This window comes from Zosterops lateralis, assembly GCF_965231275.1.
Source record: "Zosterops lateralis genome assembly, chromosome: 7".
NCBI lineage: Eukaryota > Metazoa > Chordata > Aves > Passeriformes > Zosteropidae > Zosterops > Zosterops lateralis.
In genome coordinates, this window is record NC_139767.1 from 2,377,647 (window position 1) to 2,392,193 (window position 14,547).

General features: G+C 48.0%; 1 protein-coding gene across 1 annotated transcript in view; it reads right to left on the bottom strand.

The window, feature by feature from the left end:
- COL6A3 (collagen type VI alpha 3 chain) overlaps positions 1–14,547 on the bottom strand; it is a 58,996-nt gene that overhangs the window by 15,452 nt on the left and 28,997 nt on the right. Inside the window, exons 8-26 of the mRNA XM_083865633.1 lie at positions 13,385–13,984; positions 12,203–12,805; positions 11,220–11,822; positions 9,216–9,562; positions 8,659–8,737; positions 8,152–8,297; positions 6,872–6,964; positions 6,421–6,474; positions 5,422–5,493; positions 4,478–4,504; positions 4,315–4,359; positions 4,154–4,207; positions 3,932–3,994; positions 3,464–3,529; positions 2,711–2,764; positions 1,950–1,985; positions 1,359–1,421; positions 1,015–1,077; positions 262–324 (exon numbers count right to left, since the gene is read on the bottom strand). Of these exons, the coding sequence (XP_083721759.1) occupies positions 262–324; positions 1,015–1,077; positions 1,359–1,421; positions 1,950–1,985; positions 2,711–2,764; positions 3,464–3,529; positions 3,932–3,994; positions 4,154–4,207; positions 4,315–4,359; positions 4,478–4,504; positions 5,422–5,493; positions 6,421–6,474; positions 6,872–6,964; positions 8,152–8,297; positions 8,659–8,737; positions 9,216–9,562; positions 11,220–11,822; positions 12,203–12,805; positions 13,385–13,984 (3,131 nt within the window). The remainder of the gene's footprint in view (positions 1–261; positions 325–1,014; positions 1,078–1,358; positions 1,422–1,949; positions 1,986–2,710; positions 2,765–3,463; positions 3,530–3,931; positions 3,995–4,153; positions 4,208–4,314; positions 4,360–4,477; positions 4,505–5,421; positions 5,494–6,420; positions 6,475–6,871; positions 6,965–8,151; positions 8,298–8,658; positions 8,738–9,215; positions 9,563–11,219; positions 11,823–12,202; positions 12,806–13,384; positions 13,985–14,547) is intronic.

Consider the following 14,547-nt stretch of genomic DNA (forward strand, 5'->3'; position numbering starts at 1 on the left):
AGGAAAGACAAAACCTTCTCACATGTGCATTTTCTGAGAATCTGCCCAGGAGAGTTGCTTAGGAATCTCAGTTGCTCTGTTATTTTTGCCTTTCTGTTCACTGAAATGGGAGCCTGCTGAGACAATGAGCACAGAGTTGCTTCTCTCCTCACTGTGCAAGCTCAAGAGGTTAATCTCATGTATTTCTTTAAGCCCATGCAAAATCCAGCAGCTCTTCAATGCAGCTTTAGTTGCTGATGCCCAGTGCTCCTTAAGACATACCTTCCTTCCTAGGGGACCAATCCTGCCACGTTCTCCTGCAGGTCCTGGAGGTCCACTCCCAGCCTGGAATGGAAATGGGGAGAGGCATGTTGGCAACATTCAATAAAACTCAGGTGCCAGGAACTAGGGAACTGGATGACCACAGAAATCATGTATTGACTATCAGGACTGGTGTCTCTCAAAACACTTCAGCAAATTCAAAAGTCTGCTTCATGTTTGAGAAGAGCTGGAGGTCCAACTCAGTTCAATGCAAATGTCAGCAGCAATTTATATTGTCCCCAGGAGAACACCCACGGGAAAGCAGGAGGGAGAAAATCATGCTGGGGGTAGGGAAATTAAATATGGCTTTAAATTGATGGGTGTGGCTGAGGAATGCAGCATGAGGGAGAAACAAATACATGAGGTGGCCCCTGCAGGCATGTGAGATGGTCATGCTCTGGCTTCGGAGGATGAAACATCACAGAGATGCCCCACCAGTCACTCAGGGATCCTCTTTAACTAAAATTGCAATAATGGGCCAAACCCCAAAGTCCTGACCCCTCTGTGGTTGCTTTTAGCTCTTCCTCTTCTTTAACTCTTGATCAAGAAGTCTTAAGCGTAAGTTGAGAGGAGAATCATGCTGGAAGAGTATGTTAAAAGAGAGTGGAGCAGAGCTGGAGTCCTAGGAGAGGGGAATGTGAAGACACATTGGAATCTTATTAGTTCAACAGCAGTATAAGTGGGCCAATGTCTGGGAAGCAGCAGAAGAATTACCCTGGGTCCAGGGACACCCTGCTCTCCTCTGATGCCTGGTGTGCCGACCTGGCCAGGGGGACCCTGTGTGGGAAGAAAAGAGAGGCTGTCAGCACACATGGGCAGGAACACACCAAGATCCAAGGGGACACAAATGCTACAGTGTCTGAGGGATGCTTTGCAAACATGTCACACCTTGGCCAATGTGAATGCAGTGGCAGGTGGGACAGCCAGGCCACAGCACCCCCAAAAATACCCAAATCCCAACAGTCTTTGGGAAGGAGACTCTTTGGGGAAGTGGCTGTGATGAAGGAACACCACAGCACCATGAGGCAAGGCCTTTCCTCTGCTGTGAGCTCACTGACCTGTGGCCCTCGCATGCCTTGCTCTCCTGCTGGCCCTGCTTGGCCGGGTGAGCCCCTGGTGCCCTGGAAGTACAAAACAGGACAGTCAGTGCAGGTTAGCATGGGGGGACATGGTCAGCACCATGGGAAGGGAAAGGGGACATCAGAGTGTCCACAGCTGCACAAAGAGCAGGGAAGAACAGATTTTCAGTTGGGTGGTTTTTTTCTTGTTTTTTTTTTTTCAAGATATGGTGATAGCAGACAGTAAGCACAGGGATGGTGGGGGCAATTTGCCTCCTGTAATGGATGGGCATCAACCATCATGCTTTGGCCTTGTTACACTGCTCCAGCAGCACTCAGGGACAAAACATCCCACCAGGGAATGCTGCAGGACACAGGTAGGCACATGGATAATTGGTTCTGCACTGAGTCCAGCAAGAAGCACAACAGGGACATGAGCCTGAGGAGGAGTTGAGAAACTTGGAGGAGAGAGGAGGCAGAGAGGAACAAGCAAAGCCTGCATGTCCCTTGTCTTGGCACATATCTCTGCGTGCTGGGCTGCCTGACCCGTGGTATGGCAGGAGCCCCCTGTGTTGTCCCATCACCACCTACCTTAACTCCTATGGGTCCCCTTCGTCCTGCCATGCCCTGCAAATGAAGGAACAATGAGGATTGTTGATCCAATATGCAAGCACACCTTTCCCTATTGCTTTTAGATCAACGCTTCTTATCAATGCTACTTATAGTCCAAAAATTACATTTGGGGGAAAAGGAAGAGGGAAAACCTGAGGTCAGATCTCTTAAATCAGACTTGGGCATGTTTTCTCCCTCCTCACATCCCCCACGTAGGTGAGCTGCTCCCTCATGCACGTCAGGAGTGTGTCACCACCCATGGGACAGGAGGGACACACAGCAGGGAGCACATCCCAGACATCCCAGCTCCAGTTTGGGTTTTGCCTTTCCAAAACCAGCAGCCAAATGCAAATACATGTCATGGAATCACAGACTGGTTTGGATTGGAAGGGACCTTCGAGACTATCTAATTTCCATGGGCAAAGACACCTTCCACTAGAGCAGGTTGTTCCAAGCACCATCCAACCTGGCCTTATATATAAGTCATGTAACTCCACTGATCTGAGCACTGAGTTATTTGCATGGGAATAAACTCAACTTTTAAAATCTCTACAACAAGCCAAGAAGCCATGAGGCATTTTCCTTTTAAGATTTTTTTTTCTTTTTTTTTTGGAGTGGCTTGTTGGGTTTTGAGGTTGAATTCCTGGCGTTTGTTAAACAAAATACATGGAGAGGAAGGAGGGGAAAAGTTATTGTCAATCTAGGCTTGGGCCTTGCTGACTGGGGGTCTGACAACTCACCTTCCTCCCGACTTCACCATCTTGGCCCTGCAGTCCTGCCGGTCCAGGATCTCCCTAAGGGAAAAACAAAACTCAAGTGAGAGCCCTGAGATGAGCAGGCACTGGGAAAACAGATTCAATTCTCAAAAAAAAAAAAAAAAAAGGCTCCTTTCATGCTTTCACACAAGTTAATAGTCCTGCTTTGGTGGGAATCCTTCTAACAACTCACAGAGACTTTCCATCAAGTTTCTGAGCCAGCAGAAGTCAACATTCCTATTCTTTGGGAAATGCCTTCCGGCAATTTAAGATTCATTTTTTATTGTGAGCTGATGTGAAAACAGATGGGTTGTGAAATTTTCCAAGAAGCGTGTGGGGTGGTTTTTCTTGCAAAGGTTTCAGGTGAATCAGGAGGTTTAGATCTGGTGTAATCTAATCAGTTCTCTGCTTTTGTATATGACCCATGAGAACATACAAAGGTAATTTCCAAGTACAAAATCATTTTCAGAGGCAATATCCCAAAAAGGCATTGTAAAATAATAATAATTTTTTAAAGGTGATTTTTACACAAAACATCTTCTAAACTGACATCTTCCCAGAGAAAGTTTTGGTTGCAAACCAACAACATTTTCTAGTGGAAAAAAATATTCCATCTGACAAGGCACAACGAGTTTAAGAAACTTGCATCTTTTTTGGCAGCATCCCTTTTTCTCCCTTTCTCTGGCCCATTCTATTGTAAAAACCAAAAAACAACACAAGACAACAAAGAAACTTTACCATTGGTCCAATTTCACCCTTTTGTCCTCTGGTGCCCCGCTGAGTATTATCAGCTCCTGAATCTCCCTGAAAGCAACAGAGCAATGAGAAACATCTGTGTAAGTGGGACATGAAAATCAAATCTTGTAAACTGCTCTGCTAGAACTGAGAACCAACTTCTCTTTTTTGCCTTTTTTTAAACTAAAATAGATGAAGTATTGCTGCTGTTTTCAAACAGACTCAGCTTTTCAAGTGAAAAATATTATAGAAGGAGAGGGGAATACAAGGAAGGGGAATTTTAATATGGTGAAGCAGTAGTTGGTGGGTTGGTATCATGTGGTACCCACATGTCACCTCTGAGTTCTTGCTCTGTCATGGTACCTGCCACTGTCAAACAGCATTTAAATAAGCCAGAGCCACCTTCTCTGATGACCCTAGGATCAGTGGAAAGTGGGGGGAAAATCAAGAAGATGCCTTAGCAGCATTTACCGGATCTCCACGAAGCCCACGGTCACCTCGTTCTCCTCGTTCACCCTTGACTCCTTTATCTCCCTGTGGGAAGAGATGGAAAGTTAGGAGGAGCAGCTCTTGCTTGTTGAAAGCATCTCTGCCCAGCCCCTGAGGGGTGCATGATGGCTTTCCACCCTCCCCTGGCTCATATCCACCTCTACACCATCATTTAACCCCACTGTAAAAGTGATTATAGCCTACCCTCCTGCCAGAATATCCCTTCTCTCCAGAGGAGCCAGGCAAACCCTTGTCTCCCTAAAAAAAAGAAAAAAAAATTAGAATATGTGCCACTTTTAAGGTGCTTTTTAGATACTTCACTGAAGCATCAAGTAATTAAGAGAAAAACAATTAAAATTACTGACCTCTTCTCCATCAATGCCATCCAGACCCATTTCTCCCAGTTCACCCTGTGGAAGGGAGGCAAGGGGCAAATGCTCACTGAGAGGAAGGGGGAATGGGGATAGGGGATATTGATGTGCAGCATACTCACACTCACTGCTGAGGCATGAGGAAATAGCTCCCTACCTTCTCTCCTGGGAATCCCCGAGAACCCTAAGGAGATAGCAAAGAGAGTTACTCCACTTTTATCCAGCTCACTGCCATAGGAAGCAGTGGAGAAGGAGGGCTGGGCTTGGTGGCAGACCCAGAGCCATGACCAGGACAGGACTTTCCCTAATTTCTCTTATGTTAATGTTTGCCTTCAGCTGCCTCACCAACACTTGTGCCAAGATAAAATACATGGGGCATGGGGGTTAATTCAGCTCATCCAATAAAATATCTCACTCCTTAACCACAACTCTTCCTTCACTGACTTTTGTTTCTCCTTGCACACATTTTTATGTTAATCCAGAGCCAGTCCTAGTGCCTTTGTCCAAGGCTGAACAGATTTTTGATGAGACTAAGTATCTCAGCTGCAACTCATGGGCTTGGTTCATGCATTCCTCTTCTCCCTGCCAGAGGATCATGTGGTCAGAGCAAATGGTAGGAAATATCCCCTTAATCTCACTATTTCCCATAAAAATTATATGTTTCACCACCTTTTCTGGCTTGGGGTGCAGCTGCTGTCCTGGACCACTAGCTCAAGGTTCCTCTTTAAAGCCTCAGCCATGGCTCACTTGTCTCCCTTTTCCCCAACAGCAGAGTTCCACCCACTCACTGTCCCAGCCCTGTGCCAAGACACGCACATCCATCTCTTCCCAAATCCTTCCCCCAGAGCCAGACTACAGAAGATAGATCATCCTTGTCTGTGGATTGAGCCTGGGTCTCTGGGCTGCCTCTTTGCTCTTCACAGCAACACCAAAGCCACAACAGCCTCTGAAAGCCCTGGTGCCTGGCCAGGTGAACACAGCCACTCAAGGGCAAGTGGCAGAGGTTGTGTGACCTCCTAAAGCAGCAGGAGTTACCCTGGGGGGACTCCCCAGACCCACTGGACTCTGGGTCTGCTCTGTGCAGGCTTGTTCCACACGTACCTTTGTTCCTCTCTGCCCGGGGCATCCCTGGAAACCTTGTGTCCCATTCACACCCGGTGGTCCACGCTCACCCTGTTGCACAGAGGGGAAAAAACAATAGTCAGGAGTTGCCTGCTAAGCCTATTTCTGTGGCTACCTGTCACAGGAGGTGTCTGGGAGATACAGGAGCAGCAGGTTTTGCCTGGTCACCCCACCATCTCTTGCCCACAACCTTCCTCATTTAGAGACCAACAGCAAGTCTTCATCACTGAGAGAGAAACATCCTTCCCAGTCCCTCAGCTGTGAAAGAGCTCTGTGTAACTTCTTTCAAAATTAAAATGACAAGATGAAGCCCTCAGAGCTCTGCACAGATGTCTAATCCCATCCTGACCTTCAAGCCCCAGGGAAGCACTGCCTGGCATGAGATGTCTCACTGCAGCCTTTGGCCCCTGCCTGTGCTGTTGGAAAAGCTGAGAGCACCGTCAGCCCCTTGGCCTCAGCTTCACCCCTTGGGAGTGATGCATGGAGGGATGTTTATTCCAGGGCTGACGTGGGATTCATGCAGAGTTTGGATGAGGAGAGTTAGTAAGAATTCACGGGGTTCACGTTGTCTGCTGTGTGACAGATAGGAATATCACTCTTGGTTCCACTTCTGGACTAACTCAGATCCTTCAGCTGCAGGTGGTATGGATAACTTGGCATAGGCTGCAGATCTGATGAAGTTGAGGATTTTATTTGCCTTGGGGAATAGCACAGAGATGGGCCACATCAAATAATGGGAGTAATTCCCGCACCATCCTTCTCCAGCTCTTGAGAAGTTCCCTACTGACTTTCTCTTGGGAGAAGCTGGGACCAGCAACTCAGCCTGTCAAGTGTGGGAAACTCAGGAGTTCTGCTGTCTCTTCTAACCCACATCCACATTCCCAGCAGAAGAACATTTAGAGGCTTTTCATTTAGTGGAAACACCTCCAAACACTCGACTATGGAGAGGTCTCCATTTGAACAGGGGCAGTCACTCACCGGTCCTCCTTCATCACCAGGGTAGCCTCCGTAGCCAAGATCCCCTGTGACACCCTAGAAGACAACAAAGAAAATTGTGGTTTCCCTTCATAGTCCTGTGATTGATAGTCAAGGTTTCCCTAGATAAGCTCAAAGCAGCTGCTTGGTCATATGTGTTACTGAGAGATATAATTTCCTTTTGATGTCTCTAAATTGTTTCAAAGGATGCTTTACCCTGTCTTTCCAGCCATTTATCCCTGCCCTCTTGGATGTTTTTCAGCACTGAGGCTGTGGGGAAAGGGGAGAAGAGCAGCCCTCAATTGCTCTGCTTGTCCCAGAGTCAGTATTTAAATGTGGGAATTGAGTGGAGCTGATCTCTCCATTAACATCACCCACTAGAGCTACACAGTCTGCATGCCACCACCAGGTTCTCATGCACAGGGACTCTTCATCCCCAGATGAAGTGACCTACCTTTGGTCCTATAGGTCCTGGCACACCTCTGTCTCCTCTCTGCCCTGAGCACTTGCAGGGGACCTTGCAGCATGTCCTCTCTGCGATGTTATCCTGCAGGAAAATTAGGGAGTGAAAGCATTAGAAACCTGCCAGAGCCCCAACACCTGATTTTGGACATCAGAGGGGAGAGTTTAAACAGAAATTGTGTGGGGCAGAATTTGTCGAGTGCATTTAGTAGGACATCAGTCCCCAGAGCAGTGCCTCTCACTGAAGAGAGAACTCTCATCTCCAAAGAAAAAAATCCAGACTGTGGAGAGGGCCATGAGAAAGTCACTGCAGTGAGCAGCTCACCAGCAGCCCACAGGCTGAGAACGAGCAAGAACACAGTAAAGGAGAGAAAAAAAGTTAAAAGGAATGATATGGACTCAGAGAAACCACAGCTTGGTTTTACATCATCCAACAGAAAGAAGAGGGAAAAAAAATTCGCTTTCTTTGCCAAGTACATTGCTGGCTGCAAACAGTTCATGCCAGCTTTGCACATTTACATTTTGGAAGGATTTTCCTAGGCTGAATTACCTGGGGAGGGGCTGAGGACCAACTCTTATCCCAAAACCCAAGGCTCATGCACAAGTGGCTGCACTGTGATTTGTGGGGAAGGGTCCAGCAGAGTTACCACAGGGACCAGTGGTTAAGCCCAATTTTATTAAATCTACTGGAAAAGGAGCTCAAGCATGCTGGTAGCAGCTGAGAAGTTGGGAGGAACTGGACATACTGAGGTTGACAGCCAATTAAGTCAACACTCTAGAGGGACTATACTTTGGGAAAGAAGAATATCAGAAAAAGAAAGGACAGCTCTTTCTTCTGTTGAAAGCATGTCTGAAATACAGGCAGTGCATGAGATCAGGGAAAGAAACCTCGAAAGCAACATTTTTACAAGAGGTTTAGCACTGACCAGGCATGACAGGGCATTACTGTAAGGTTAAAAAAACCAACAGTATAAACACAAGCAGAGGGCAGGTTTTTGGCACTGCAGCTTTTGATGGCACCTCATCCCATCCCATTTGACCTAAAGCCTCAGCTGGAGCAGGGATTCTTCAGGAGTGGGAAGAGACTGTGATCTGCTCTGAACTTTATTTGCTGTGGCATCTGTGAGAAGAGCTGACGTGAGGCAGGGAGGGGAGGGGAGAGGAGCAGAGCCAAGAGGGTGTAATCCAGCCACGGCTCAGCCCTGCTGGAGATCCAGCCGTGGGCTTTCCTCCAGCATTACAAGGCAGCACTGCCTGTGCCAAGTTACTTACAAGCTGCTCTGCCAGCTCAAAATCCAAGTCCAGCAGATTAACTCTGAGTGGTCTGTTGTAGGTGAACCCACGGCCAAACTCCAGCTGCATCACTCTGTCAAAGTTGGCCACTCGGTCCAGCCCAACGAAGATGAGAGCGTTGACTCCTGGCAGGGAGAAGCAGAAGGGGCTTTGTGGTGGGGAGGGGTGCTCTGGAGGGCCTGCATACCCTACCCTGTGATAACACATCCTTATCCACATCTTTGATTGCAAACAGAGCCTTTTCAATAGAAAACAAGCATCTTCAGACACATCCAGTGTGAGTTGCCCACACGCTTAGGTGGCAGCAGATAAATAAACATCACAGGAAGGCAGTGAAGAACAGCAAGTGCAGGTAGAACTCACAAAATCCTCAGCCTTTACTATCAAGAGCAGATGGATTTAGGAGAAATGATGGTGAAATGGTGGTAAAATGGGTTACATGTTAACATGGACTATAATCACTGCCTGGAAGAGCAAAAAATTTACCTTCTGAATGTAAAGTAGACGAAGCAGCCTCCAGCTGATTTATTGGCTCATCTACACCATCAGTAAAATGGATTATGACCTGGGAGAGAAACAAATTTCTGTCAGGACCCAGAATATTTCAGGTGTGAAACACAATCAATGTGCAACCTGAAGGGCCTGAGAGAAGGTGAGGGAACTTCTACACCTTTTCCAGGCCATGAAGCTCTGCATTTCTGTGCCAGGTTCCTGCACATTCCTGTTCCTGTACATCATGCAGGTGTTGCTAGAGCACAACACAGGAAATATCTGGAGAGCAATAATTTGCAGCTAAGCAGTGATTGTGGGAACTGGCTGCAGGGATGCTCATCAATTGTCAAGGACAGTACCTTAACAACGCAGGGAGAGTGCAGCAAACAAGTAGGGCTTAAGTGACTAAATTTATGGTGTATAAGTTCAATTGATTTAATTAATTTTAAATATATATATATTATGAATTTAGAGTTTCTTTACCAACTAAAGGACATCAGAAGTCAGCTTTGCTGGCCAATGCCACCCCAGAGGCCTTGGCCTTGGCTCACCTTGGTGCTGCCCAAGGGCGAGGATCGGAATTTGCTCAGGTAGGACCTCAGCGTGTCTGCCCTGAGGTAGAAGGGCCCGCGGGTCCGCATGTCCAGGAACCTCTCCAGGAGCTCGGGCTGGTACTCGGAGAAGTCCAGCCCCTCCACAGGTCCCCCCTGGGCCTGGGCCATGATGGCCACCCTGACGTTGGGTGCCTGGTTGCCAGTGCAGCTGATCTTCTGCATCTGCGTTATCCTGTTCAGCACGGCCTCCACTCTTGACTCCAGACCTCGCTGGACGGTGAATATGTTTTGGCCGGGCCCAACGTCGCTGACATCGAAGCCAATGATCACATCTAAGTCACAGTCTGAGAGGGGAATGAAGAAAGGGAGAAGAGAATAATGGAGCAGTCTGATGATTGGTTTTCAAGCAATGGCTTTTCTAATTACTCTTTTAGTAGTTAATGAAGACACTGCAGCAAGAACTGACACCACTCATTGCACAAGTGTCTTTTGTTTCCTTTCACCATAGCAGCGATACCCTGGGAAAACTTGCATTTTATTAATTTGCTTTTTTAAATTTTAGCAATGGGAGGTGCTGCCCAAACCAAGTCCAAGAGAAATCTGTATTTTCATCAGGCAGCTAAGACTGCTTCTCTCTCTCTCCAGCACATGAAAACCTGTCAGTACTTGTTCAGTGTGCCTGTGCTCAAAGTGACACTCAGAGAATCACAATCAGGTGTTTAAATTCTCTTTCATATTAGCCGCACTGCCTGGTTAATACCTTAACCACACCTGGGATAAGTTAATACCACCAGCGGTGGTTTGCTTTTTCCAGCACTGTTTTTCTTCTCAGCTGGAGCTGTGGCTCAGCTCAAGGCTGTTGTGCCTCTCCTTCTGCTTCTCCAGAGTTTCAGGAGATGCCTCTGCTCAAAGTCAGAGGGCTGAGCCATGGTCAGTTGTGCTGGGAATAGGACTGGCTGTAATGTAGTCAGTGAAACCAGCTGCTGGGAATCTGATCCGACAGCAATACCAGCTCATTTACTCACTCCAATTCCCCTGCACGGCTTCTGAAGTAGCCAGATCATGGGATTCCTTCTTAAGGCAATTTTACCTTAAACTACAACCACTAGTGCCCTGGTTTTTCCTCACATGCCTGCCATGAGATCAGGTGGGCATCCTGGATGATCTGGCAAGGGAAATTCTGTTTGTCCCCTCCATTGCCTAAAGGGGTTACAAGAGAGCTGGACACAGGCTTTGGACAAGGTCCTGGAGTGGCAGCAGGGGAAATGGCTTCCCACTGCCAGAGGGCAGGGTTAGATGGGACATTGTGAAGAAATTATTCTCTGTGAGGATGGTGAGGCCCTGGCACAGGCTGCCCAGAGAAACTGCCCCATCCCCAGAAGTGTTGCAGGGCAGGTTGGACAGGGCTTGGAGCAGCCTGGGATAGTGGAAGGTGTTTCATGGCAGGGAAGCTGGAAGGAGATGTTATTTGGGGTCCCCTCCTACTCAAACTATACTAGAATTCTACGATTCTGTGATTTCCAGCATACCGTGCATGCCTGAATGGCCAAAAAATCCAATTATATTGTAATAGACGCAGGGAGGGGAAACAAGGGCCATCACTTTTCATTTTGGCAAGAAACAAGTTGATCTGTCAGGATGATACTGGTATCATGTCCCTGTGAAAAAGTCCAAAGTGGGATTTAGTCCAAAGGTTAAATGTGGCGGTAGGAGGCCAGTGATTTAGTGCCTGGCTGTCACATCTGAAATTAATTCCACCACAGTGGCACCTCTGTGGTGATGTTATTCAAGTCATCCCCAGGCTGAAGGCCATGGGCCAAAAGCCCTTGTACCAAAATTTTGCAGCTGCTATCAGATTCCTGGAGAAGAAATGAGCCCATGCTGCACCTCAGGCCATAGGCGAAGCACAACAGTAGGCCAGACAAGTCCATCAAAGCACCCTGGATATTAAAAGCCACCCCTGAGGACAACCTGAGAACATTATGAAGGGATTGTCCTTACCTCTTGTCACATCTGTTGTTCCTGGGCACAATTTCTCCTCCATGGCAGCTTCCAGCGTGACCAGGACCTGCTCATTCAGCTCTGACAGCTCCTGGGCTGTGGATGCTCTGAAGCTCATGGCGCTCTCACTGGCCAGCAGGCTGACCTCCTTCAGGTCAATGTTCCTGACACCAACTGCAAACACCTTGACGCCTTTCTGGGTGATTTCTTGGGAGGCCCTGGGCCCATCATCCGTAGACTTCCCACCTGTGACGATGAAGGCGATCTGGGGCACCCTCTGGTCGATCCGGCTGCCGGCCTCCTTCACAAAGTGTCTCTCCTGGATGTGCTTGATGGCCGCGCCCGTGTTGGCCACGCGCCCACCTTTGTAGATGACTTTGTTGATGGCATCTAAAATCTGAGCTTTGGTGGAGTGGTCCTTGAGGAAAAACTCATCGGTGACGTCCGAGTTGTACTGGGCCAATCCCACCTGGATAGAGTCGCCGTCCCTGTAAATGGCGTCCACCACGGAGTAGACAAACTGGAGAACTTCTTGGAAGTTATCTCTCCCCAGATTGATGGAGCCGTCCAGCAAAAACACGATGTCAGCCTGCTTTTTACCTCCTGAAAAGATTATGAAGAAAACACAGTTAGCAATTTTTGCAGCATCTATAACATTCAGGCTGCTCGGGGTTTGTGAAGTAGCACTTTGCAAATGAAATCTCTCTCTCCTTTCTCCAATTCAGTTTCATTGACCCTTGGCAGGATTTTACATCCATACCAGAAAATTTTAGTGTAACACTTCATACAGCATTACTTGTGATAGGCACCCTTATCTCCTTTCAAATTTAATTATATTCTTTCCTAAGTCAACAACTTCAAAAAGTTCTTTTAATCAAATGCAACTAAAGGTCTGGGAATCAGAAGGTGTTATTGCGGAATCATTTTCACTTTATACAAATACCACCTATACTCTGTTCAGAAAAGATGAATAGCAGCCTTACCAGGCAAGAATGGTCCAGGTGAGTCTGTTGTAGGTATCGGAAGCTCATCAAGAATATTCTGCACCCTCTGTTCTAAGGTGGAGAGTCCTGTGAAGTCCTGCACCACGAGCACACGCCCAGGATCGTTGGTAATGACCTGTAGCTGGTCCCTGTCCACATTCCTGGCTCCCACACCCAGAGGTTTGATGTTGGTGGAAGTGATCACTCTGGCTGGTCTGTCCACATCATCCTGGGACCTGTCTCCAAGTATGACAACCAGGTGCTGGGGCACTCCATCTTCTATCCTGCTCCCTGCAGACTTGATAAAGTAGTTCTTCACCACAAAGTCCAGGGCTTTGCCAGCGTTCAGGGGGGACCCACCTCTCAGCCTCAAGCGGCGGATGGCTTCCAGGACGGCATTTTTGGACTTGTGGGTCTTCAAGTAGAACTCAGGGAAGACACCATTGCTGAACTGCACCACCCCGATCCGCACTTTGTTTGGCCCCACTTCCAGCTGCTGCACAATCCTGCTGATGAAATCCCGAATGTGAGCAAGCCCATCCGGCCGAACGCTGTCAGAGCTGTCAATGAGGAAGACTATGTCCTTTTCATCTCCAGAAACATCTGTGGGGAAGTGAGAACAGAGGAAATTAGTGGCATGCCAAGCCTTTGCTTAAGCTTTGCTGGAGGATTTCTGTGTGATCTGCTGTCATGTGAGGTAAAACCACATTGCATATTTTGGCCCACTTTAGGCGTGGTGCTTCTGGGAGCCTCTCCAAAAGAGGCTGTGTGCAAGTGGGAATGTGCATCTGCCTAATGTTAGAAGCATGCATTATTCAGAGCCTTATCTGTTTCATTCATTAATACTATTCTCTGAATTTGTCCATGGTTCCAGCATTATTTTGCCTCAGATATATGCCTGTTTCCTAGAGAGCTGCCAGGTGGGAATAGGCAATCATATAGATTGTGTGTTTGAATTGAGATTAACCCAAATAGGTGTCATGTTTAGATACTTGACTTGAAAATCATAGTTTATAATGTATTTAGGTACTTGGGTAGAACTGCCATCTATCTAAAGCTTTCCTTCCAAAATTGTACGTGTGCTATGGCTTTGGTTTTAACTAAGGAAAATCTTCACTTAGAGAGAAGGTCCTTCAGGCAATATTTGTTTGAGAAGCATCCCAGAGAGAGCCAGTGCCTTACCTATGGGAGGTTGCACATCTCCCAGCAGCCGCTTGATTTGGTCCACAGTCAGTGTTTCAATTGGCGTCAGCAGCTTCTGCTCAAGGCTGGGCAGCTCCTGGAAGCTGGAGACTTGGAATACATACTCAGGACTAAGGGAGATCTGTATCATCTCTTCAGTGTCCACGTTCTTTGCTATCATCATAGGTGCCACCCCCACCTGCTTAACTTGGAGGGAGGGATACTCAAAGTCGTCATCAGACTTGCGGGAGGTGAGGACAACCAAGAACTGTGGGACGCCCTCCTCTATGCGGCTCCCGGAGGGTCGGGTGAAGATGGTCTTGGCCACAAACTCCAGGGCCTCGCCCACGTTCACCAGCTGGCCACCCTTGGATCTCAGCTGCCTCACGGCGTTCTGCACCTCGTCCTTGGTGGAGTGGGTGTTGAGCAGGAACTCCACATGGGGGTGCTCGCTGAACTGCACCACCGAGATCCTGGTGGTGTCGATGCCCACATCCAGGTTGTTCACAATCCTGCCGATGAGGTCGCGGATGAGGTAGAACTCCTGGGCGGCGTAGCGGGAGCCATCCACCAGGAACACCACGTCCCTCTTCACACCTGCTGCAGGAGAGAGGGCATTGGTCAGATGGAGCGCCAGGAACTGCTTATGGAGAGCGACTAAGCTCATCATCTACACCTCTGACCCATGCCTCTGGCCATGGGGATGGCACTCCTTGTCTCCCTATCTGGGATAACTCTTCAGCAGGAAGCTCTGGGTTCAACCCAGAGACACGAGCAGTCTGCTAGGCACATCTCAGGGAGTGCAAGAACAGCAACTTCCAGAGTAAAGGAAGAGAGAGGGAGCAACAGGACCTCCAGAACAATAATTCCTTGTGAGATTTCCACCCAAGAAAACATAGCCTTGTGGCAGTCCTTACTCAGGGCAGGTTGCTTTACATTCAGAACCACCCCTCTTTCTTTGGCTTTGCCCTCTAGGAAGGATTCTGTCCCATTATTCTCTCAGCTTCTGCCCTTCCAGGATGACTTTTTGATTCCTAATGAAGTGTTTTCTGCTGTGGTAATTCAGGTAATTTGGGACCTGAATTATCGCAGAATATCACACTGATAAATGGGGATGGAGGAAAGTGGTCTGGCTTAGAAGGGAATGAACAGAGTAGGACAGT